Source organism: Ranitomeya imitator, chromosome 8, assembly GCF_032444005.1.
Source record: "Ranitomeya imitator isolate aRanImi1 chromosome 8, aRanImi1.pri, whole genome shotgun sequence".
Classification (NCBI taxonomy): Eukaryota; Metazoa; Chordata; class Amphibia; order Anura; family Dendrobatidae; genus Ranitomeya; species Ranitomeya imitator.
This window is the reverse complement of record NC_091289.1, coordinates 47,656,297-47,683,619: the sequence shown is the minus strand read 5'-3', so window position 1 is coordinate 47,683,619 and position 27,323 is coordinate 47,656,297. Positions and strand designations below refer to the sequence as shown.

At 43.5% G+C, this 27,323-nt stretch overlaps 1 protein-coding gene across 1 annotated transcript; it reads right to left on the bottom strand.

Moving 5' to 3' along the window:
* Positions 1-15,936: 15,936 nt before the first annotated feature.
* Positions 15,937-26,172, bottom strand: LOC138647675 (thiosulfate sulfurtransferase-like). The gene is made up of 2 exons (XM_069736860.1): positions 25,497-26,172; positions 15,937-17,008 (listed from the first exon to the last, which is right to left on the bottom strand). The coding sequence occupies exons 1-2, from the start codon at positions 26,086-26,088 to the stop codon at positions 16,713-16,715; spliced, it is 888 nt and encodes a 295-aa protein (XP_069592961.1). The 5' UTR covers positions 26,089-26,172; the 3' UTR covers positions 15,937-16,712.
* Positions 26,173-27,323: the final 1,151 nt, after the last annotated feature.

Here is a 27,323-nt window from a genome sequence, read left to right as displayed (position 1 = left end):
CCTCTGTCTTTAGTTATAGTGGGGATCAACAAGCGCCCACCCCGCCCTTCCCTAAGCAGGGTTTACTGCTAGGGTCAGGCAGGGATTAGGTATCCTGCTCGGCGATAGGTGCAGACCCTATATAGGGATGCTTAGGGCAGACAGAGTGACGTTAGATCTGCCTAGGGGTCTCCACTCCCAGCTTCCCTACTGTTGGGCTCCATTCTCTTTGTGTTGCATTTAGTCCTTCCTACACTGTGCATGACACCAATGGTTTGGGATGTGTGAAGCAATTTGGATCAACTCTAGCCATGGTATATTAAGTGATTGCACATGTTGCACGCATCTGAAAATCTGTCCACCGTGATGCCCAGTGGCCGCTGAAGATCCACCCAACCGCAGCAAGTCAATGCCCGCACAACTTTGAAACAAAGCTGCCGTGTCCAGTCTCAACTACAGATGGGCGAATCTGAACAGTAAAGTTCGGCATCTGTACCGAACACCTACTGTTTGGGCACAGACACCAAACACGGACTTCACCAGGAAGTCCGTGTTACTGTTCGAGTTCGGCACCATGAATGACAGCATGAGCCCACAGCTGTGATTGGAGGTAAAAAGTTTACCTCCCGTCACTGGCGTCGGCTGATGGGACTACTGCTCCCACCAGCCTATGCCTGCCGCCGCTAATAACAGCAAGAGCAGGCAGTGGCTGATGGGAGCATTGATCAGCCAGCGCCTGCACTGTAAATAAATAATTAAGGTAAAACGGCATAGGCTCCCCTGTATTTTTGATAACAAGCCAGGCAAAACTCACAGCACAGCTGGGGTCTGCAACCCTCAGCTGTCAGCTTCAGCAAGGCTCGTTATTAAGAACTAGATTGTGGCCCGATTCTAACGCATCGGGTATTCTAGAATATGCATGTCCCCGTAGTATATGGAAAATGATGATTCCAGAATTCGCAGCAGACTGTGCCCGTCGCTGATTGGTCAAGGCAACCTTTATGACATCATCGTCACCATGGCAACCATTATGACATTATGACTCCATATCAGCATGGGTTTATGAGAAATCGCTCCTGTCAAACCAATCTAATCAGTTTTTATGAAGAGGTAAGCTATAGGCTGGACCACGGTGAGTCATTGGACGTGGTATATCTCGATTTTTCCAAAGCGTTTGATACCGTGCCGCACAAGAGGTTGGTACACAAAATGAGAATGCTTGGTCTGGGGGAAAATGTGTGTAAATGGGTTAGTAACTGGCTTAGTGATAGAAAGCAGAGGGTGGTTATAAATGGTATAGTCTCTAACTGGGTCGCTGTGACTAGTGGGGTACCGCAGGGGTCAGTATTGGGACCTGTTCTCTTCAACATATTCATTAATGATCTGGTAGAAGGTTTACACAGTAAAATATCGATATTTGCAGATGATACAAAACTATGTAAAGCAGTTAATACAAGAGAAGATAGTATTCTGCTACAGATGGATCTGGATAAGTTGGAAACTTGGGCTGAAAGGTGGCAGATGAGGTTTAACAATGATAAATGTAAGGTTATACACATGGGAAGAAGGAATCAATATCACCATTACACACTGAATGGGAAACCACTGGGTAAATCTGACAGGGAAAAGGACTTGGGGATCCTAGTTAATGATAAACTTACCTGGAGCAGCCAGTGCCAGGCAGCAGCTGCCAAGGCAAACAGGATCATGGGGTGCATTAAAAGAGGTCTGGATACACATGATGAGAGCATTATACTGCCTCTGTACAAATCCCTAGTTAGACCGCGTCTTTGCGTCTGGAGGAGAGAAGGTTTTTCCACCAACATAGAAGAGGATTCTTTACTGTTAGGGCAGTGAGAATCTGGAATTGCTTGCCTGAGGAGGTGGTGATGGCGAACTCAGTCGAGGGGTTCAAGAGAGGCCTGGATGTCTTCCTGGAGCAGAACAATATTGTATCATACAATTAGGTTCTGTAGAAGGACATAGATCTGGGGATTTATTATGATGGAATATAGGCTGAACTGGATGGACAAATGTCTTTTTTCGGCCTTACTAACTATGTTACTATGTTACTATGACATCTACGTCAATACTGTGCCCGTCGCTGAATCAGAAACGTGGGATTTCTACGTCCTTTATGACATCATCGTCGCTGTGCCCGTCGCTGATTGGTTGAGGCCTGGCGACCGCGACCAATCAGAGACGCGGGATGTCTACTTCCTTTATGACATCATCGTCGCTGTGCCCGTCGCTGATTGGTCGAGGCAACCTTTATGACATCATCGTCGCCATGGCAACCATTATGACATCTACGTCGATACTGTGCCCGTCGCTGAATCAGAAACGTGAGATGTCTATGTTCTTTATGACATCATCGTCGCTGTGCCCGTTGCTGATTGGTCGAGGCCTGGCGGCCTCGACCAATCAGAGACGCGGGATTTCTATGTCCTTTATGACACAGGCCTGGCGGCCTCGACCAATCAGAGAGCCGGGATTTCCAGGACAGACAGACAGACAGACGGAAAAACCCTTAGGCAATTATATATATAGATAGGGGGTCCACACTCCAATTTTTGTATTTAAATAATGTAAAAAAACAGCATTGGGTCCCCCCATTTTTGACAAACAGCCAAGCTAAAGCAGACAGCTGTGGGCTGGGATTCTCAGGCTGGTAAGGGGCCTTGAATATTGGCCTCCTCAATCTAAAAATAGCAGCCCGCAGCCACCCAGAAAAGGCGCATGTATTAGATGCACCAATTCTGGCACTTTGCCAGGCTCTTCTCGCTTGCCATGGTTCATATTTGTGGGGTTGATGTTACCTTTGTATTGTTAGGTGACATCAAGCCCAGTAAGACACCTATCCATTAGTAATTCTATAGTTGTATTGTAAATAAACACGCAGTAAATATAAAGTCTTTTATTTGAAATAAAACAAAAACACACTTTTACTTTTTTATTTTAAAATAACAAACACAGTTATACTCACCTAACGCCCATGCCATTGAATCCCTTCTGTAATAAAACAAAAATAAAAAAACAATAATATCCTTCACCTGTCGGTCGTTCTGTCCGACGCCATAATCCATGTCTGGGAATAAACAGTTTTCAGCCTCTATTCTTGATAACCAGCCTTGCTGAAGCTGACAGCTGAGGGTGGCAGCCTCCAGTTGTGAGTTTTGCCTGGCTGGTTATCAAAAATACAGGGGAAACCACGCCGTCTTTTTGGTTAAATTATTTATTTACAGCACAGGAGCCAGCTGATAAATACTTCCATCAGCCACGAATATTCTCGCTGTTATTAGCGGCAGCAGGCATAGGCTGATGGGAGCAGTAGTTCCATCAGCCGACGGCAGCGACTGGAGGTCAAACAAGTATAATTCATGTTTTTTCACAAATAGAACATATACCTATGATATAGTCTATGGTGCTATTCATATCCATTTTTTGTCAGACCAAGTGGTTTGTGGTTGTGGTGTGGAAGAAGTCCCCGGAAGAAGCTTGTTGCGAAACGCGCATTGGGGTGAGGTGGAACTCTGTGCTGACTGCAGGTAGATATTATTATAAAGTCTGGATTTTGTACACTGGTATTTTGTGTATTACGGGCATGCTTAGGCAGCTAGAGGTGTAACGGACAATATGAGATTATGGAGCTACTACCGTGCATTTGATATTATTGAATACTACACCCAGCCTTCCTCCTTATGTTAGGGTGCTTGGGCATTTTATGCATTTTAACAATTTTTCCAATAAAAGCTTTAATTCACTTTATTCTGGATCTCTTCGTTTTGGCTACCTATCTGGGTGACCGTTGTTCTTTATAGTGTATTTAGAAGTGCCAGCTTTATCATTTGGACGTTGGTTATCATATCTGTGTATCATAGTCCGAGTATTGAGACCCTGATACACGGATATTTAAAGTTCAGCTTCAGGCCATGTTCCCATGCTGCGGTCATGCTGCGGCTTTTAACGGCAGCAGGCATGTACTGCAGCAATTTAATGGGAGAGTGCAAGGTTCTAGAAAACTTTTACAATGGGCAAATTGTGATAACTAGACGACTTTAGACAAGCACTAGACAAGCATTTGTAGAACGACAGATTTTGCAGGGTGTTCTGAGTCTGAACTGTTTATTATTATTAACTAACGAGTTGTTCAAGCAAAGACAACTGGTGAATCGATAACAGGATCCTAGGTGGCTAAGGCTTGTTGAAGCACGTGGGGAGCAAAAGCTAGCCCACGCAGTACAATCCCACAGACGAGCTACTGTGGGCAAAATGGCTGAAAGGAGTACAGGTGTTAATAGACACAATGATAATATGTAGGCTGCAGTCACATTAATTTGAGGCCTGGTAGGCACATAGAGAGGCGAGTCAGTAATGTTTAGCTGGCCACACACAGACCTATCTCGGCTGAACGTGCTGGTTTGGCAAAAGGTCTAGTGTGTATAGGGCTACCGGCCAAATGATGGGCGGGAGAGATGTGGATCAGGCAAGTCTGATTTTGGACTGCCGATCACTTTGTTCTCCCTGATATAAGCCCCCGGCCAATGTGTCAGTCAGCAGCTTTCTCATAGAGAACACAGGAGCTCACCGCCAAGTGAGGGCTCCTGTGTATGGAGGAGACAGCTCCCATGGTTGTCAGCTAAACGCTCTTTTGGCCGACATCCATCTAATGTGTATTGCCGACTTTGGGGTCCATCCAATGAGGATTGTCCGGTGCATAGGGTTTGTATATAAAGCTCTGTACAAGACTAAGTTCAGACACATACACTGCTCTCTGCTGAATATTACATCTAAGTTTCTGTCGGAATCTCCAGAATCACTTCAATGAAACCGACATGGTCACTTCGGAGACTTTCTGGCCTCCATCCTCACAGTATTCATCTTTTTCCAATTTGCATAAAAACGTTATCTGCCGGGTTAACCTGCTGCTGCCTCCGCTGAGATTGGCATTCCTTTCCTACTGTTTCCAAAATGGCAGCCAGAGGCGCCACAAATGGAGGCAGGAGGAACAGATCTCCTCATCTCAGCAGAGGGGGGCAGACTGTATAGTACACTCACTTTTCATGTCCAGGATGGAGTCCAGCACACAGTGTCCGTATACTACTTACACACTTGCAGAGTTGGTGTACAGCAGCCTGTGTGACTCCGACAAGTGGACGGTGTGAGACCCCTCTTCGTTTATCAGTGGCGTTTCGGTCACGATGCAACACTCTGATTGGTGGAGCAGCCAACAGCCCCTGCTGATCCACCAATCAGTGCTGCCGATGTTTACTTAGTACTGTAGGGCCTAACAGAGGATGATGCGCGATGTAACTGCAATGTCTGTGTCAGGATCCATCTAGAAAACACGGCTGTGTATATCGCTCACCCTTCCCCAAATTGCATATACTGGCAGGTCTTACTGAGGGGACATAGAAAGTGCTATAATGATTTTCTGCTTGTTAGTGCAGCACTAAACAATAGACTTTAACAGCCGTTTACATTTTTATTTCATAAATCAATAATACACGTGAAAATAGGAAACTTTGTAATATACAGTGGGGCAAAAAAGTATTTAGTCAGTCAGCAATAGTGCAAGTTCCACCACTTAAAAAGATGAGAGGCGTCTGTAATTTACATCATAGGTAGACCTAAACTATGGGAGACAAACTGAGAAAAAAAAATCCAGAAAATCACATTGTCTGTTTTTTTTATCATTTTTTTTGCATATTATGGTGGAAAATAAGTATTTGGTCAGAAACAAACAATCAAGATTTCTGGCTCTCACAGACCTGTAACTTCTTCTTTAAGAGTCTCCTCTTTCCTCCACTCATTACCTGTAGTAATGGCACCCGTTTAAACTTGTTATCAGTATAAAAAGACACCTGTGCACACCCTCAAACAGTCTGACTCCAAACTCCACTATGGTGAAGACCAAAGAGCTGTCACAGGACACCAGAAACAAAATTGTAGCCCTGCACCAGGCTGGGAAGACTGAATCTGCAATAGCCAACCAGCTTGGAGTGAAGAAATCAACAGTGGGAGCAATAATTAGAAAATGGAAGACATACAAGACCACTGATAATCTCCCTCGATCTGGGGCTCCACGCAAAATCCCACCCCGTGGGGTCAGAATGATCACAAGAACGGTGAGCAAAAATCCCAGAACCACGCGGGGGGACCTAGTGAATGAACTGCAGAGAGCTGGGACCAATGTAACAAGGCCTACCATAAGTAACACACTACGCCACCATGGACTCAGATCCTGCAGTGCCAGACGTGTCCCACTGCTTAAGCCAGTACATGTCCGGGCCTGTCTGAAGTTTGCTAGAGAGCATTTGGATGATCCAGAGGAGTTTTGGGAGAATATCCTATGGTCTGATGAAACCAAACTGGAACTGTTTGGTAGAAACACAACTTGTCGTGTTTGGAGGAAAAAGAATACTGAGTTGCATCCATCAAACACCATACCTACTGTAAAGCATGGTGGTGGAAACATCATGCTTTGGGGCTGTTTCTCTGCAAAGGGGCCAGGATGACTGATCCGGGTACATGAAAGAATGAATGGGGCCATGTATCGTGAGATTTTGAGTGCAAACCTCCTTCCATCAGCAAGGGCATTGAAGATGAAACGTGGCTGGGTCTTTCAACATGACAATGATCCAAAGCACACCGCCAGGGCAACGAAGGAGTGGCTTCGTAAGAAGCATTTCAAGGTCCTGGAGTGGCCTAGCCAGTCTCCAGATCTCAACCCTATAGAAAACCTTTGGAGGGAGTTGAAAGTCCGTGTTGCCAAGCGAAAAGCCAAAAACATCACTGCTCTAGAGGAGATCTGTATGGAGGAATGGGCCAACATACCAACAACAGTGTGTGGCAACCTTGTGAAGACTTACAGAAAACGTTTGACCTCTGTCATTGCCAACAAAGGATATATTACAAAGTATTGAGATGAAATTTTGTTTCTGACCAAATACTTATTTTCCACCATAATATGCAAATAAAATTATAAAAAAACAGACAATATGATTTTCTGGATTTTTTTTTCTCAGTTTGTCTCCCATAGTTGAGGTCTACCTATGATGTAAATTACAGACGCCTCTCATCTTTTTAAGTGGTGGAACTTGCACTATTGCTGACTGACTAAATACTTTTTTGCCCCACTGTATCTTATCAGAGCAATCTGCTTCTTTCTCCATCAGGATGGATTATTAATTCTAAAAATTCTCAATTCCCGGGTAAAATCTGTATTCAGTGAAGACAGATTATTGCATTACTGAGATAAGCGGTGACAGTTGGTGCTGATAAGTTTCTATGCAGATGGTAGGAGAGGGAAGGAGGGAGGAGCTCTGCCTCTAGATCCTCCCTCTGTCCTCTCTACTTGGACTCTGCAACTGTCATTTTCTATCTCAATAATGGGAAAGTCTGGGAGGAGGGAGAAGGATTTCGTAGGATGACTCCCAGTAAAAAGAAAAGTTTTTAAAAAAATGTAAAAATATTTTTTACAAATTATAAAGCTCCATCAGTGGAAAAATGAAAAAAGTTATAGCTCTCAGAATAAAGCGATTCCAAAATAATAATTTTTTCTTTAAAATAGTTTTTATTGTGTAAAAATGCCTAAACATAAAATAATTATATAAATGTGGTATCGCTGTAATTGTACTGACCCAAAGAATAAAGATGCCTTATGCATTTTACCACATGAGGAACAGCATAAAGAAAAAAAATCTTGAATTATTTTTTTTTCATTCTACCTCCCAAAAATCAGAATAGAAAGCGATCATAACAGGTCATGTGGCCAAAAATGGTACCGATAAAAATGTCAACTTGTCCCGCAAAAAACAAGACCTCACATGAGTCTGTCTGCAGAAGTATGGAAAAATTATAGCTCTCAAAATATGGCAATTTTTTTCCCCAAAAAAGCATCTTTTAGTGTGTGACAGCAGCCAAAAATAAATATAAATCGCTGTAATCGCAGCAATCCAAAGGATAAAGTCATCTAATCACTTATACTGCATGAGGAGGGGTGTAAAAAATAAATAAAGTCAAATTTTGATCTGCAATTGATTTGTTCATTCTGCCTCCCAAAGATCACAGTAAGGCTCGGCTCACATTTATCCTGCGCTCTGCGCTGAGCACTTACACCGGGGTTTCGAAGTAAATCTCTGAAATGTGTGATTCAGATGGAACCCCCTGTGGAAAATTCCCCAGAATGTGGCGAATGGACGCACTGTGGATGCCGTCTGGCCTATGATTCGGCAATAACCGTCTTTTTAGAAGTGCATAAAAGTGTGGTCGGCAAGTTTTTTTGCACCTGTGAAAAGAAGTACTCTGCTGAATAGAGGCCAGACGCAAACCAAAGTAACTCTGCTGCATCATTATAGTGATTGGATTCCTTGGGGAGTTTCATCTGAATCATATCACTTACTGGTGCATCTCACAAAATTAGAATATCATTAAAAAGTTAATTTATTTCAGTTCTTCAATACAAAAAGTGAAACTCATATAATATATAGAGTCATTACAAACAGAGTGATGTATTTCAAGTGTTTATTTCATTAATGTTGATGATTATGGCTTACAGCCAATGAAAACCCAAAAGTCATTATCTCAGTAAATTAGAAATGTTGGCCTACTGAAATGTATGTTCAGTAAATGCACTCAATACTTGGTCGGGGCTCCTTTTGCATCACTTACTGTATTAATCCGGTGTGGCATGGAGGCGATCAGTCTGTGGCACTGCTGAGGTGTTATGGAAGCCCAGGTTGCTTTGATAGCAGCCTTCAGCTCGTCTGCATTGTTGGGTCTGGTGTCTCATCTTGCTCTTGACAATGCACTATAGATTCTCTATGGGGTTAAGGTCAGGCGAGTTTGCTGGGAAATCAAGCACAGTGAGGCCGGTTTCACACATCCTGATATTTCTAGTCCGGTAAACACGGTACCGGAGATATCCGTGTCCGTGTGTCTGTATGAAACAACCGTGTGGCAACCATGTGGCGCATCAGTACTACACAGACAGCCGCTGGGGAAGAAGCGCTACAGTAAGCGCTATTTCCCTGTGTGTGGTGCTGAACGCGGCTTTCATCCATTGTCCCCTGCTCTGCCGGCAAGCAGCGCAAGCAGGGGAGAATGAATGAAAGAAAAAAACGACGTAGGGTCCCCCCTATATTTTAAAACTAACTATTCTCAGGCTGGTAAGGGGCCATGGATATGGGCCCCCCCAGCCTAAAAAAAAGCAGCCCACAGCTGCCCAGAAAAGGCACATCTGTGTTTTTTCAGTTTTTCTTTTTTAACAAATATGCAAAAAATTCTACATTTCTTTTTTTCAGTCAAGATGGAGTGCAGAGTGTAGATTAATGAGAACAAAAATGAACTTTTTTGAATTTACCAAATGGCTGCAATGAAACAGCGTCAAAAATTTAAAGGGGTCTGAATACATTCCGTACTCACTGTATATATAGCATTGTTATGATTGAGATATATAAGCTGAAGACAATTTCCTGTTATGTCCATGTAGCGTAGGCAAAGTAGTTCCAGATGCATATAAAGAACAGTAGTGAGTCTACAGTTACACCATATCACATGGCATAACTCACAGTGTACATGTAATAGGTCGGTACTGAATTTCAAGAAGATGCATTGAGCAGTTAGAAAGGAGTTTGGTGCTATATGGAAGGTGAGGTATCCCGCTGGGTCAGTGTAGGACTAATACTGGAGGAACGCCAGGAACATGTCAGAGAAGGCTTCCGGTCATGTGGAACAAAGGAGAAGAACACCTTAAAGTGGAAAGTTTTTTTTTGGCAAGACGACAAGTCATGTGCTAGATGAAGGCCATAATAAGTACAGGAGTATGTACTATAGTGTATGGTAAAATACTTACTGATTGCCATCTTCCTCGCATTCATTCATGGCAAATGAGCGTGTGATTATAACCCAGATGGAAGGCCTGGCTGATTACTGCAGAGTGAGGGCATGTTATAACCTGGGTCATCAAGATTAAATAATATATTACAGATCATTGCAACGGGGTACCAAATTATAACGGTGGGGGATGATTTATTATTATACTATGAGTGAAGGTTATTACTGCAAGGATCTATGTCATCATTGTGTTCGGAGAATGATTCATATCATAGCATCTTTCCACTCTAAAATTATAAATCAAGTTCAAATTGCTTGCTTACTGTTAGTCGCTGAAAAATTTTGCTGAAACTGTGGAGTCTGTCACGACTCTGTTGTCGGGTGTCCCAGGAACAGGGGCTCCTTTCCTGTCCCTAATGCTAGGGGACGCGCTAGCTCGCCTTGTTCCTCAGATTACTTCTGATGGTGAAGACGATGGGGCCACGAACCTTGCCTTAGTGACTAAATCCGCCCTCAGTCTTTACCTTTCCCCCACCCAGAGAAGTGGGGTGTAGTAGTGTACTGTAATACACCAACCAGACTAACAAGGTAATACGAACAGGGATAAAGGAAAATATCAATCCTAAAAATATACACACAAACAACAGAGGTAAACAACAAGGAATGGAAGATGGGGTTAAACCCAAGTAGGAGAAAAAGGGGGATTATCACACACTCAAAAACTAGCAACAGTCACAGATAAATCCACCAAACACCTTCTCCAATAACAACCACCAATGACCTTATCTTCTTTCTGTATGTTACTGCACTGATAGCATTGTAAACATTGGTATGTGCCTTGTTTGGGAGTTCAGAGAAATTGCTGTTTCAGTAGTTTTTTCTGCTTAAAGTAATTCGTCCTTATGTTAGACGGATTACTAAAATATGGCTAGAAAGGTTCACAAAACTCATGAACAAATTGAGTAACTTTTTGTAAAATACCACAGAGTCTTTTGCTAGTCTTACGCATCTAGTATGTAAAAGGATAAAAAGTGTTATGAAAGGCAATTCAGAATCACAATGGACATGGAGGTCAGAGCACATACAGTGATCTGACAATAACCCAAAATCATAGAACGAGCTCTGAGACGTGGGAACTCTGCAGACCGCAATCCCTAATCCTCTCCAAACAACACTAGAGGCAGCCGTGGATTGCGCCTAACTCTGCCTATGCAACTCGGCACAGCCTGAGAAACTAACTAGCCTGAAGATAGAAAATAAGCCTACCTTGCCTCAGAGAAATACCCCAAAGGAAAAGGCAGCCCCCCACATATAATGACTGTGAGTTAAGATGAAAAGACAAACGTAGGGATGAAATAGATTCAGCAAAGTGAGGCCCGACTTTCTTAACAGAGCGAGGATAGGAAAGATAACTTTGCGGTCTACACAAAACCCTAAAGAAAACCACGCAAAGGGGGCAAAAAGACCCTCCGTACCGAACTAACGGCACGGAGGTACACCCTTTGCGTCCCAGAGCATCCAGCAAAACAATAAGACAAGCTGGACAGAAAAAATAGCAAACAAATAGCAAAGAAGAACTTAGCTATGCAGAGCAGCAGGCCACAGGAATGATCCAGGGAAAAACAAGTCCAACACTGGAACATTGACAGGAAGCATGGATCAAAGCATTAGGTGGAGTTAAGTAGAGAAGCACCTAACGAGCTCACAAGATCACCTGAGGGAGGAAACTCAGAAGCAGCAGTACCACTTTCCTCCACAAACGGAAGCTCCCAGAGAGAATCAGCCGAAGTATCACTTGTGACCACAGGAGGGAGCTCTGCCACAGAATTCACAACAAAAAAGTGTAAATAAATGTATTTTTGTGACCCGTAGAAGCGCGGTAGCGCGAAACGGCCGTCGTTTCTTATCCACGCTCTCCCCTAGTGTGCCCGCACATGTTCGAATAAAGGACTATTACACAAGAGACCGGTGAGTGCACTTACATTTATTTACCAAGCAGAGAAAAAGAAAAGAATGTTTGCTCAAGCTAATTTGTTCCTAAAGTTAGAGGATTGATGAAAACAAGGTAAGAAAGGCTGACGAAACTCATGAAGTACTGATTCTATGTGAAAAATTCTGCAGTGTCTTCTGATGCCTAATGTAAATTAAAGCAGTTTGCATATGGGGGCACAACATTGGACCCCATTACGGTCCCTTGGGTCTGGATATAGAAAGTATCCAGGAATAGGAAGAAATTCTTAGTGAGTACAAATTCCAAAAAGTTAATTTAAAACTGAATTGTGGCAATGTTCAGCTCTGATATAAAAAGACAGTTCCTCAACAGCTTTCTTTGTCTTGTTTGTTGTATGGATGTTTGTAGACTGTTGACATAAAAAAGACCAGTGTGGTATCTTTCATGACCTGTCAGAGATCAGTAATAAATTTCAGAAAATCCTACGTGTCTATTAGGAAGTATTTTGTGGGTATTGTCTACATGGGAAATAATCTTTTCTAATTACATGGACAAAGAGGAGAGGAGGGAGTCTGCGGAGGCATCTATTGATCGATCTAGAGGTGTTTATGAGGCTTGGAAAGGGTGTAAAAAGTGGTTTCACCAGATGTGTGTTAATGAGAAAGCTGTATGTCTATTTTTCACTGTCAGAACTGAATAAGGAGCAATTTGTGGAAGCTCTGTATTTTCCTGCAAGTTCTCACATTAATGAGTAGAAAACAAGTGAATCAAACCAAAGGAACAGTGCTAACCACTGAGCCACCATGGTGCATATAATAAGCAAGCATACAGTGTGACCAATGGTGGGGACATAGTTGGACCAAAAGGCAAGGGACACCTAGTCCTGTACTGATAATCACCACCTGGTTAAACACTGATTTTATAGAAACAGCAAAACACAGCCCAGTAAGTGACATATTTCTGGAATCAGGGTCTCAGCCCCTACATTATGCTCAACTCTCATTACATAGCAAAAACCTGGTGACAGATTCTCTTTAAAAGCTGGGTGTGTAGGTACAGAGGATCCTCTGAGTTGGGAAGGGTAAATGGCCATTACGATCAATTATTATGATCCATAAACCAGGTACATAACTAGGTGTCTACTTGTTTGAACAAGATGAGTATTGTCAAGCCATTTATACACTCTATTCTAAAGTAATCTAAATGAACCCCACAAGGAGAGAGCATAATGTGTCATGAAAGAAGTGTTTGTGGCGCTGCACAGTGGAACAGAGTTTGGGTAATAATGATGTCATGAGTAAGGATACCAAGGGTTATGATTTGCAGTCATCACAATTGGGGTGGTAATAACCAAATTGCAGGCATAAAGGTGAAGTGAAGACAAGTCAGGGGGATCGTGTCTTCAGGGCTGCCACCAGGAATTTTGGGCCCCCTTGAGACTTCGCCCAGGCTCCACCCCAGCTCCCCAATAGCAGTATAATCAGGGCCGTATTTAGAGTTTCTGCTGCCCCAGGCACTTTTAGTGCTGCCTCCCCCATTGTTGAGTATGACACTATCGGCAGTGACTTTGCCATAAATCGCTGATGTGAAAGTCGCCTTTTGCAGCAGATCCGGCAGTTTTTCCGCATCTGCCGTGTAACGGATCACTTACGGCAACATTGCGTTCGGCCTCATTCATTCCCTATGGGACTTGCGGACATGTGCGGCACTTGCGGTTTTGCCGCGATCTGGCAAATGAGGTATTTGCAGCAATAGAATAAAACACTGCTAGCACTGTTTTTTGTCTCACCGCAAGTGCAAAACCGCGAGTGCCGCACATGTCCGCAAGTAGCCATCACTACCTGTCCCTACACCTTGCTAGCTCATCCCTTAACTTCCCTCTGACCTAAAACTACACTATAAAGCTTTAGAAAAACAATTTATTAACTGGCCTATTCCTATGATAATGAGGGCTCCAGGCTACGGCGTAGACTGGGACGGGCCGTCTCCGGGTCTCCATTCTCTCTGTGCACACCCTCAGTCCCTGCCTCACTGCCTGTGCACAGACCACCCTCCACTGGACCTGGTAACCACCGCTCGCAGTGGCATACCGGCAGAGGTGTACCAAGGGTTTCTGGCACTCGGGGCAAGAATTCATTTTGGCCTACCCCCCCGCCAAGGTCATATGCGATTTGCACACTTAGTCATGTGCCCACGAGCTCCTCTCCCTAATGCTCTCAATGTTCAGTGGGCAAAGCAGTCATCAAAGCAAAAGGTGGCTACTTTAAAGAACCTAGAATATAAGACTTAATTTCAGTTGTTTCCCACTTTTTTGTTAATTCATAGTTTTGATGCTTTCAGTGTGAATGTACAATTTTCATAGTCACGAAAATACAGAAAAATCTTCTTTTTATGGGTGAAGAAAATGCTGAAAGAAGTGACACGCTGCAATTGGCAAACACGCAGTAGTTTTCCAATTAATTCAGGAAAAAAACAAAAACGTGTGCATGAGATTTCTGAAATCTCAGATTTGCGAACCTTTAGGGTATGTGCACACGTTGCGGATCCGCAGCAGTTTTCCATGCGGTGTACAGTACAATGTTAACCTATGGAAAACAAAAACCGCAGTGCACACGCTGCGAAAAATTCCGCACGGAAACGCTGCGGAAAAAAAAGAAGTAGCATGTCACTTCTTGCTGCGGATTCCGCAGCGGTTTTCAACCTGCACCAATAGGAAAGTGCAGTTGAAAACCCGCAGAGGAATCCGCAGAAGAAACCGCGTGAAAAGCCGCAGTGAAAACCGCAGTGGTTTTGCACTGCGGAGTTTCCAAATCCGCTGCGGAAAAATCCGCAGCAAAATCCGCAACGTGTGCACATACCCTAAAATTTGCATAAAAAAGCAGCAACGTGTGAACATAGCCTTATAGTGTAGAGCTCATACAATTAAAAAGCAGTGTTCTGGTAAGAGGAGCGACAAAATGCAGGACTGGGTTTGGTATAGAGGGTCTACACCATGGGGCTGAGAAAAGGGCTAGACTGCAGGATGGGGCTCTGTGTATAGGGGCTGAGAGGATAGATATCATGCAGGATAGGCTGTACATAGACAACAGAAAATAGAAATATATTTCAGGATAGTGCTCTGTAGAGTGGGGCTGAACAGAGGACACACTGCAGAACGGGGCTTTGGAGGAGAGCTGTACTGCACGATGGTACTCTATATAGGGACAGAAATTGTATCCGTATTATCCGAGCCTTGTTGGGCTGTTATCCGAGTATCTTGGTCCTGCTCGGATAATATATTCGAGTCCCTGCAGCTGCATGTTTTGCGGCAGTAGACAGTCGCAATCCCTGCATTTGTTGTGGTCGTCTACCGCCGGAAAACATGCAGCTGCAGGGAGTCGAATATATTACCCGAGCACGCCCAAGATACTCGGAAAACAACCAAGCAGACTTGTATAACAAGTTATCAGAGCACATTCGCTCATCACTAGATAGGACCTTCCATATTAAAAGGTCACCTTGACGTGGTTGTATAGCTTTTACGCTCTTTGATAAAAAAGCGCCAAGTACCTTACATTTTTAATGTTTATATTCAAACTAGTAGCTCTGTACTAACAGTAAAGTGACAATGAATACAGCCATAACATGTCATAAAAGCATTGGTAAGTTTATATTAAATGGAGGACAAATAAAAATAAACAATTTTCTATTCTTTTTCATTATAACAGCAAAGATATTTAAGGGAAAAAAAAAAAAGCTGATGAAATCTTACAGAAATGTTTTGGAATATAGGAGTAGAGTAGACGTTGTGTGTCCATTGTATAGGGAATATGCAGCAAACTATATTGAGAAAATGGACATCTTGCTAAGTTATGCTCCATTTAATTTTCATTAAAGCGAGAGCCAACTAAATAGCTAACCATGGAATACAGGCCGGGTCTGCCAGAAGAGATCCGTGCTTTGTTCGAGGTTCTCGGCTCTGCGTCCCCCCCGTCTATGAGGCCATATGCTCATAGGGCGCGAAGAACGGGGCCATCTTCAGGACACAAGCCTTTTAATTACTGTAAGTGGCTTACTCACCCTTCCCCTGTACTGTACTGAGTCAGTGCCCTGTCCGTACAATACTAATATTATTTCCATTATTAGCCAAATCCAACCACATTGTATAATATATGAAAACACTCAGGCTCTTATATAATTAGCATGTATTTATTCATATCACTTCCAAGCATTCAAGGACAGATACACGTAGGTATGAAGCGCCTCAAATATCCCCTGCACCAGAGACCATTACTTAAGCCTTCCCCTACTGACCAATGTACTGATTTAAAGATCTCCTCCCAAATTGTAATTTTACATTTACCAATCAAAAGCCACATGGCTGCTCCTCCTGTGGTTGAACCTTATCAAATTCTCAAAGTTTTGATTTACTAAAGATTTGGTTAGAAATCTTCTTTGAAGGGAATCTGCGCAAAGTTATTGCCATGGAATCTCAGAGCTGCATAATGTAGGGACTGAGACCCTGATTCCAGTGGTGTATCACTTGCTGGGCTGCGTGCTGACATTCTAATATAATCACTGTTTTCTCTGATCTAGTAGTGCTCAGAATGTGGAGCTCTCTATAACTCCGCCCTCACCACTGATTGGTAGCTTTGTGTTTACACTGTGCATAGGCAGAAAGCTGCCAATCAGTGGTGGGGGTGGGGTTACACAGAGCAGCTGACTAGGAGGAAGACACCTACAGTAGTCCTCTAGTGATAATCTCTTACTGATGATATCACTGCTTTTTTGAAACAGAAACACAGGCTAGAAAGTGACACATCGCTGTAATCAGGCTCTCTGCCCCTGCATCATGCTGCTCTCAGATTACATAGAAAAATAATGGCTTACTACAATTTACCATTACTTTACTGAATTGTACCCGAAGACCTTGTGATAGTCATTGTAACAGTACATTATTATAGTGTCACTTCTCATCCTTCCATTGAGTAACTCTGTCTTCTGGTTTCGCCCGATGGAACCATTCAAACCATGACCCATCATACACAGCAGTATCTTCCTTGCCCAAAATAAATGAAGCCAATACCAGCTGGCAAGCAGTGACACCGCGCCGGCAAGTTATAGTCAATGGCTTTGTCAGGTCAATTCCTTTTTCTTTAAAAAGTTGCTTCATTTCTTCCGGGGTCTTCTCAAATCCTTCTTCGGTCAAGAAACTTGTAAATGGGAGGTTCAAGGATCCAGGAATGTGACCGGGCAATATTACTGTAAAGAATAAAGAGATCATGAGATTGGAGAACTATACAATCTGCCTGTGGTGCTGAGCCGGCATCTTTCCTGGCACATCACAGCTGATCTGTTCATCTGTCATGTGCCTTTAACAGCCGCGGGTGGAATCGCGATCCACCCACGGCTATTAACTTGTTAAATGATGCTGTGAATCATTGACGGCGGCATTAGACAGGCTGCACAGGTGCAGAATACTGATGAAACAAGCGCCCACAGACCTACCAATTCACGGAGGGGGGGATTGCTTAGTTTTATAACTGCACAAAGAAGAGGCTTGCATAGGGCACCAGTTACACAGGTACCCTTATTATTAGATCAGGGGGGCTACCCAGATTTCCGCCCGCGGTTGTTAACCTGTTAAATGCCGCGGTCGATCTCTGATAGTGGCATTTAGCACATGCTGGCAATTCTATGCGCCAATCGGTGCGCTCATGACGTGATTGTGGGTTGCTACAACAGCCGGGTGGCCTATAGAAGACCTCATGTGATTACATTGTAACCCAGCCTGTGGATTGCGAAAAGTTTAGAAAAAAAAAAAGTTTTAAAAAACATGAAAAAAAAGACATTGAAGTTCAAATTTTCATAACTGAAAAAAATAAATAAATAAATATATATATATATATATATATATATATATATATATATAAATACACATATTTGCATTCAGGAAAGTCAGATCAAAGTATAATAATTAACCCGATCTGTAATCACTGTAATCACAAACGAGTGGTAAAAAAGTCACATCTGTCCCAAAATGATATAAATAAAAATATCATCTCACCACGCAAAAAATAAGCCATCACACAGCTCCATCGACAAAAAAAAAGAAAACGTTTCGGGTCTCGGAAAATGTCGACAACCAAAAATTTCTAATTTTGCAAACCTCAGATTTTCCTTCCCCCCCCCCCGCCATTAAAATAATAAAAAACTGGACATCTTGGGTATCGCTGTAATTATATTGATGAGAAGAATCATATTACAAGGTCATTTTTACATAAAAATGTACACCATAAAACTAATTCCAAAAAATAATGTCAGAATTGTGTTTTTTTCACAGTTTCTCCCCACTAGGAATTTTTTCCTGTTTTCCAGTACACTATGTGGTAATATAAATGATGCCATTTAAAAGTACAAGATGTCCCACATAAAAACAATCCGCTGTATATTAGTGTGGACAGAAAAATAGAAAAGTTATGACTCTGGGAAAAAAGGAGAAAAAAAATTAAAACAGAAATTGGCCACATCATGAAGGGGGTTAAAGACACACACTTGAAAATCATGGTCATATGAACAGTGCCATAGACTGTACTGGGCGAGTATTGTGTTTGTGAAAAACACTGACTGAATAGGCATGTGACAAATGGATGTCTGAATGAATCCTTACTAAGGCCGGTTTCACACGTCAGTGGCTCCGGTACGTGTGGTGACAGTTTCCTCACATACCGGAGACACTGACTCACGTAGACACATTGAAATAAATGTGTCTCTGCAGATGTCAGCGTGTTTTCACGGACCGTGTGTCCGCTTGCAAACCTAGGAGACATGTCCGCGTTTCTCCGGCAGCACGGTCCACAAAGCATCCCGCACACGTGCACACGGAGGACAGTGTGCACTCTCCTCCGTGTGCACGTACCGCCGCAGGAGAAACAGCGCTACAGTTAAGCGCTGTCCCCTGCTTTTGGTGCTGAAGCCGGCATTCATTCCTTCTCCCCAGTAGTGTTCGCTGGAGAGAGGGAATGAAAAATCAAGGTTTTTTTTTTGTTCAAAATAAAGTTTGGGGTCACCTAATGCCTCCCAAATCCCGTGCGCCCGCTCGCTTGCAGAGAAATACTCACCCAGATCCCGCGATGCCTCCTCAGCGCCGGCAGCCTGTCCTGTGTGAGCAGTCACGTGGTACCGCTCATTAAGGTAATGAATATGCGGCTCCACCCCTATGGGAGTGGAGTTCATATTCATTACTTTAATGAGCGGTACCACGTGACCGCTGAACAGGGGAAGAGCTGCAGCACCTGAAGACCATGGGACACGCAGGCACCGCGCCAGGAGCAGGTGAGTATGTGACCGTCGTCGCTCCCCCTCACCCGCCGATCCCCCCCCCCCCCCGCCAACATGACTCGAGTATAAGCCGAGGGGGGCACTTTCAGCCCATTTTTTTGGGCTGAAAATCTTGGCTTATACTCGAGTATATACGGTAATACTTTTATTTTTTAAAGCATTTTTGCAGCATTTATCCTACACCAGCCTAAAACTTTTGCACTGTACTGTATATATATTATACACCCACACCTCCCACTATATGACTAATATCAATTGTAGGGCGTATCACAGCCATGGGAATGCAAAATAATCGCTCAACGCTGATTAAAGTCATGACTAGTATCGACAAGTCTACTACAATCCAGCATGCGTGGGAATCCGGCCACTGCTTGCATGCACGGACTGTTTGCTCTTCCTAAACAAAATGAGATTGCAAAACAGTGAGCGCAACGTGTGATATTCTGATAATTTAATGTAGATATTTTGAAAACATTTTTTTTAGTTATATATCAGGTTCCTTAAAGGGACTCTGTCACCTGAATTTGGCGGGACTGGTTTTGGCTCATATGGGCGGAGTTTTCGGGTGTTTTATTCACCCTTTCCTTACCCGCTGGCTGCATGCTGGCTGCAATATTGGATTGAAGTTCATTCTCTGTCCTCCATAGTACACGCCAGCGCAAAGCAATCTTGCCTTGTGCAGGTGTGTACTATGGAGGACAGAGAATGAACTTCAATCCAATATTGCAGCCAGCATGCAGCCAGCGGGTAAGGAAAGGGTGAATCAAACACCCGAAAACTCCGCCCATATGACCCAAAACCAGTCCCGCCAAATTCAGGTGACAGGTTCCCTTTAAAGTGAACCTGTTAGTGGGGTTTTCCCCATATAAAGTGTGGCCAGCACCTGTACGCCCTCATATACAGGTCTTTCTCAAAAAATTAGCATATAGTGTTAAATTTCATTATTTACCATAATGTAATGATTACAATTAAACTTTCATATATTATAGATTCATTATCCACCAACTGAAATTTGTCAGGTCTTTTATTGTTTTAATACTGATGATTTTGGCATACAACTCCTGATAACCCAAAAAACCTGTCTCAATAAATTAGCATATCAAGAAAAGGTTCTCTAAACGACCTATTACCCTAATCTTCTGAATCAACTAATTAACTCTAAACACATGCAAAAGATACCTGAGGCTTTTATAAACTCCCTGCCTGGTTCATTACTCAAAACCTCCATCATGGGTAAGACTAGCGACCTGACAGATGTCAAGAAGGCCATCATTGACACCCTCAAGCAAGAGGGTAAGACCCAGAAAGAAATTTCTCAACAAATAGGCTGTTCCCAGAGTGCTGTATCAAGGCACCTCAATGGTAAGTCTGTTGGAAGGAAACAATGTGGCAGAAAACGCTGTACAACGAGAAGAGGAGACCGGACCCTGAGGAAGATTGTGGAGAAGGACCAATTCCAGACCTTGGGGAACCTGAGGAAGCAGTGGACTGAGTCTGGTGTGGAAACATCCAGAGCCACCGTGCACAGGCGTGTGCAGGAAATGGGCTACAGATGCCGCATTCCCCAGGTAAAGCCACTTTTGAACCATAAACAGCGGCAGAGGCGCCTGACCTGGGCTACAGAGAAGCAGCACTGGACTGTTGCTAAGTGGTCCCAAGTACTTTTTTCTGATGAAAGCAAATTTTGCATGTCATTCGGAAATCAAGGTGCCAGAGTCTGGTGGAAGACTGGGGAGAAGGAAATGCCAAAATGCCTGAAGTCCAGTGTCAAGTACCCACAGTCAGTGATGGTGTGGGGTGCCATGTCAGCTGCTGGTGTTGGTCCACTGTGTTTCATCAAGGGCAGGGTCAATGCAGCTAGCTATCAGGAGATTTTGGAGCACTTCATGCTTCCATCGGCTGAAATGCTTTATGGAGATGAAGATTTCATTTTTCAGCATGACCTGGCACCTGCTCACAGTGCCAAAACCACTGGTAAATGGTTTACTGACCATGGTATTACTGTGCTCAATTGGCCTGCCAACTCTCCTGACCTGAACCCCATAGAGAATCTGTGGGATATTGTGAAGAGAAAGTTGAGAGACGCAAGACCCAACACTCTGGATGAGCTTAAGGCCGCTATTGAAGCATCCTGGGCCTCCATAACATCTCAGCAGTGTCACAGGCTGATTGCCTCCATGCCACGCCGCATTGAAGCAGTCATTTCTGCCAAAGGATTCCCGACCAAGTATTGAGTGCATAACTGAACATTATTATTTGATGGTTTTTTTGTTTGTTATTAAAAAACACTTTTATTTGATTGGATGGGTGAAATATGCTAATTTATTGAGACAGGTTTTTTCGGTTATCAGGAGTTGTATGCCAAAATCATCAGTATTAAAACAATAAAAGACCTGACAAATTTCAGTTGGTGGATAATGAATCTATAATATATGAAAGTTTAATTGTAATCATTACATTATGGTAAATAATGAAATTTAACACTATATGCTAATTTTTTGAGAAGGACCTGTATGTAGCATTCTAGAATACTGTATAAATCCCCAATGTGCTCTGCATAGTAAAAAAAAGAGCTTTTATTATACTCACCTATGGGGCGGTCCAGCCAATTGGCGTCTCTGATCTTGATCCGGTGCCTCCTCTCTTCTTGACGCCCTACGTCATCCACACAGCGTCCTCCATCGCACTCTTGCGCAGGCATACTTCTCTCTGACCTGTCGAGGACAGAGTAATATATTGCAGTGCGCATGCGCCGGCGCTCTTTGGCTTTTCCAGGCGCATGCGCACTACAGTAATTTGCTCTGTCCTCGGCCCAGCACAGAGAATCGCGCCTATACAGAGAGACATGGAGGACACTATGTGGATGCATCAATACGAAGCACAGAAGGAGCACGACATCGCAAGAAGAGAGGATGCACCAGACCAACACCAGCGGCACCCATGGGACCGGACCATAGGAGAGTATAATAACAGCTCTTTTTTGTGCTATGCAGAGCACACTGGGGACATTTATACAGCATTGCACTCTAGAATGCGGTGACATAGGGCTTACAGCTGCTGGCCCTACTTTATATGAGAAAAACCTGGTGACAGGATCCCTTTAAGAAGGTAGCGGAAAATAAATTCTAACTCTGACTAAAAAGAGTTAATTGAAACTTTGCTGCCAAAAACTTCAGGGTGCGACAGATCAACATCTTTGAACAAGGGAACTGCCCGATAGATTGCAAATGTGCCAGCACATGAAAGAAACTAAATAAATAAAACATCCACCATATTTATGACCACATTTTTTTAAGCTAAAAATACGTTTTTATCTATTCTTATTATTATTATTTATATAGCACCATTGATTCCATGATGCTGTACATGAGAAACCCATTGACTTTCTAAACTCACATCCACTTGAATTATATTTTTTGTGGGTTTTCCAAGGCAAATGCACCACTTATCAATGTGGCTATGGGCTCATGCACATTGTTGTATTTTCCGTCCGAGTGCAATCCGACAAAACACCGACTAATGTTATTCTATCGGGCAGTACACAAGTCTGATTTTTTACTCTGCCCATGGGGAAAAAAAAATTTGCAGCACGCCAGAGTTTGATCTGATACTCAGATCGTGCTTGGTTATGCAAGTCAATGAGTGTGTGGAAAACATTGGACTGCACTTGGATGACATCTGAGTGCAGTCCGATCTACACGGACTGACAGAATGGAGAAGATGGAGAATTTGGTTTTCTCCATCTTCTTGTTATCTGAGAATATTGGACCACACTATGATCACACTCTGATCAGAGTGTGATTAGTACAATCATAGTAACATAGTAACATAGTTATTAAGGTTGAAGGAAGACTTTAAGTCCATCTAGTTCAACCCATAGCCTAACCTAACATGCCCTAACATGTTGATCCAGAGGAAGGCAAAAAAAAAAACCCCATGTGGCAAAGAGTAAGCTCCACATTGGGGAAAAAAATTCCTTCCCGACTCCACATACGGCAATCAGACTAGTTCCCTGGATCAACGCCCTATCAAGGAATCTATTGTATATACCCTGTAACATTATACTTTTCTAGAAAGGTATCCAGTCCCCTCTTAAAGGGAACCTGTCACCCCGAAAATCGCGGGTGAGGTAAGCCCACCGGCATCAGGGGCTTATCTACAGCATTCTGTAATGCTGTAGATAAGCCCCCGATGTTACCTGAAAAAGGAGAAAAAGACGTTATATTATACTCACCCAGGGGCGGTCCCGCTGCTGGTCAGGTCGGATGGGCGTCTCTGGTCCGCTGCGGTGCCTCCCATCTTCTTTCCATGACGTGTCCTCTTCTGATCTTCAGCCACGGCTCCGGCGCAGGCGTACTTTGCTCTGCCCTGTTGAGGGCAGACAAAATACTGCAGTGCGCAGGCGCCGGGCCTCTGACCTTTCCGGCGCCTGCGCACTGCAGTACTATCCTCTGCCCTCAAGAGGGCAGAGCAAAGTACGCCTGCGCCGGAGCCGTGGCTGAAGATCAGAAGAGGACGTCATGGAAAGAAGATAGGAGGCGCCGCAGCGGACCAGAGACGCCCATCCGACCTGACCAGCAGCGGGACCGCCCCTGGGTGAGTATAATATAAACGTCTTTTTCTCCTTTTTCAGGTAACATCGGGGGCTTATCTACAGCATTACAGAATGCTGTAGATAAGCCCCTGATGCCGGTGGGCTTACCTCACCCGCGATTTTCGGGGTGACAGGTTCCCTTTAAATTTAAGTAATGAATCACTCATTACAACATCATACGGCAGAGAGTTCCATAGTCTCACTGCTCTTCAGTTTTCCTGCAACCTACAGATGGAAGGTTCACTGAAGACTTGATAGAAAAAGCTTTATAACAAGGAAAAAGGAAGGTCCACTCTAGGCGCGTTTTCTGATTGAAATCAATGGGAAGCTTGTTGCAGAGAGACTGAGGAGTTTTTGAGTTATTGAGGAGGATTTGGAAAGTTTCAGCTCAGTTTCTGCTCCAAAAACTCTTAGAAAAACTCAGCATGCAAAAAGCCAAATGGTATGTGCACGCAACGTCTTTAATTTAACAGCATGGGGCTTCTGGAGATTTTTTTTTTCCAACAAAGCCACATCAGGAAAAAGACTGCATTTTTTTTCTACATCTTCTACAATAGAGATTGGATGGCTTCCATATGAAGTCCCCCGAAGACTGAACAAGTTACTTCAACTTTTTCAGGGTTTCCAAATCCCTAGAACGGTTAAAAATGAGATAAAACGTCGTTTTGACATTGCTGTGCATTATGGCCAATTTTTGCGGCGCTTTTTCATGCAGAATCATGTGCACATATTAAAAAATTTGTTTTCATGTGATTTTTTTTTTTTTGGGGGGGGGGGAATCTGCACATAATAACGTCCGTGTGAACATATCCTTTAGGGGATAATCTTGGCCTGCAGCTATGTACATAGTTATCACTTATACACAGCTTACTAACTGCCTTTTTCTAAAGGTACCTTCACACTGAGCGACTTTAGAACGATAACGATAGCGATCCAAGACGTTGCAGCGTCCTGGATAGCGATATCGTTGTGTTTGACATGCAGCAGCGATCAGGATCCTGCTGTGAGATCGCTGGTCGGAGCTAGAAGGCCAGCACCTTATTTCATCGCTGGATCACCCGCTGACGTCGCTGAATCGGCGTGTGTGACGCCGATTCAGCGATGTCTTCACTTGTAACCAGGGTAAACATCGGGTTACTAAGCGCAGGGCTGCGCTTAGTAACTCGATATTTACCCTGGTTACCATTGTAAATGTAAAAAAAAAAAAAAAACACTACATACTCACATTCCGGTGTCTGTCGCGTCCCCCGGCGTCAGCTTCCCTGCACTGTGTCAGCGCCGGCCGGCCGTAAAGCAGAGCACAGCGGTGGCGTCACCTCTCTGTTTTACAGCCGGCGCTTACACAGTGCAAGGAAACTGACGCCGGGGGACGCGACAGACACCGGAATGTAAGTATGTAGTGTTTTTTTTTTTTTTACATTTACAATGGTAACCAGGGTAAACATCGGGTTACTAAGCGCGGCCCTGCGCTTAGTAACCCGATGTTTACCCTGGTTACCAGGGGACTTCGGCATCGTTGGTCGCTGGAGAGCTGTCTGTGTGACAGCTCTCCAGCGACCACACAACAACGACTAAACAGCGACGCTGCAGCGATCGGCATCGTTGTCTATATCGCTGCAGCGTCGCTTAATGTGACGGTACCTTAAAAGTCTGTCAATTGAGCAACACAGATAACTATGCAGATATCTACTGTCCTGAACTTACCTCATTAAAGGAGCCATACCAGTTTCTGATTTTTTTTTTCCTATCTGTATCTGCTTAGTATGTCCTTTTTTAAAAAAAAAAAAATAAATAAATAAAATAATTAAGTCTCACCTTCTCCAGGTTCTGGCTCTGTACCCAGATATCGTCCCTCAGGACGTGAGTCTACCAGCTGGAATTCTTTTGTGTTCCTGTTCCTCTGAATATCCTCATAGGATTTCACCAACGAAGGGTTCAGAACTGCTCGAAAAGACTCAGGTTTTGGCTTCTCCACCTCAGAAGTCACAGGAAGGCCTTGCTTTACCCAATTTCTGAAGCCCCCGTTCAGAACAGACACCTTACTGTGCCCAAAAACCCTAAACATCCACCAGGCCCTTGCGGCGTAGTAAACACCCACTTGATCAGCGTCATAAATTACAACGTGGGTATCATTGTTGATGCCAAGATTGCCAACGTATTTAGAAAAGTAAGATTCGCTGGGGATCATGGTTTCATATGGAGATGTCTTCTCTTTGCATTCATCGATGTCAAAGTATAAAGCTCCTGGTATATGTTTTTCTTCATACTCCTTGCGTCCATCTCTGATAGGTGGGTAGTAGAAGGAAGCATCCAGGATGCGAAGGGCTGCTCCAGGCTTGCAGGTTTTCAAGGCCTCAGAAAGCCAGTTTATGGAAACCAGAGCTCGGGAGAGAAGGTGATGAGACATGCTGCACGCTCGCCCTGAAGTTTGGCAATGCCTTTCACACAGAAGTTTAGAGTGCACTTGGATTACTTCCCGGAAGCTGAACTTGGCATTTGTTAATCTTTTTCTAACTCCCCAACCTTTTTCGAAACCGCCTTACAATTTACGGTTGAGAAACCCTTCCACAACCCTCCTACAATTCCTTAATTTCTTATTCTGAAAGCTCTGCTGAGCACTTAATCTTCTAACTTCTTAATTCAGGCAGTAGAAAAGGTTAACCCATGAAAAAACAGGGGACAGGTCATCACATTCTGGTCTCTAATGAAACAGTAAAGAAATAAAAGTATAAATGAAAACGAAGGAATAAAAAAAAGGGAAAACATGGCAAAGCAAATAAAAGTAAAGAAAGAAGAGCGGACCAAAGAAACATTTTCAACGGTAAAGACAAACTGTGTTCACATTGTTTTTTTCTGCCTTTTTTTGGTGCTGGAAAATGCAGCAATGAATGATAAAGACACTCAAAAGAATGACCATATTTAATTCGATGTCATAACGACTTGTTCATATGTTCATGCTTTTGAGCTTCTTAAAAGCTTAAAGAGGTGCAAAACATTTGAAAGAAGTAATGCTATGTGAACATGTGCATATGCACCTAATTGAGGCGCACACAAGCAGTCAACTACGCCTTGGTGACCGCTGAAAATTATGTCTGACCGCGTCCAATACATTGTATAGGTGAAAATTATCTTGCTGACGCTCGTATCTCCGCAAGATAAATAGATATGCTGCGGTCTGCAAAGATGTGCCCCATGTCTGTCTCTGGGGGTCTCTGGACGCATAGTGGGCATATGCTGTAACATCTGGACGCTGTGGGTTGGACGTTGAGCAAGTACGCAGCGTCCAACCCGCAGCGTTTACTGATCGCGTGCCCCTACCCTAAGGCATGTGAGGACTTTTTTAAGGTAATTTTCGCATGGAAACCACCTGAAAACGTACTCACTAAATGTTACAAATAACGGACATAGTGCACAGTAATGTCAAGACTACTTGCTGTGCACATATTGCGTCTTTTGTAACTTCTGCGCCGTACTATTACTGTGCATGTCGCGTCTCCCCCTTTGATGTGGGCTCCGGCGATGATAGTACTCTGTTTAGGGTACGAGGTATTGATGCCCTGAAAATCAATATCAGAGGTGGTGGTTTATCTAAACGCCGGCTAGGTTAGAGACAAGGTGGATCTGGGCTTTGAATATGGTTTA

Coding starts and splice junctions, on each gene's coding strand:
- LOC138647675 (XM_069736860.1), bottom strand. CDS start 26,088: ATGTCTCATCACCTTCTCTCCCGAGCTCTGGTTTCCATAAACTGGCTT. Junction 17,009..25,496: donor AGAGCCAGAACCTGGAGAAG/GTGAGACTTAAT, acceptor TATTCTTTACAG/TAATATTGCCCGGTCACATT.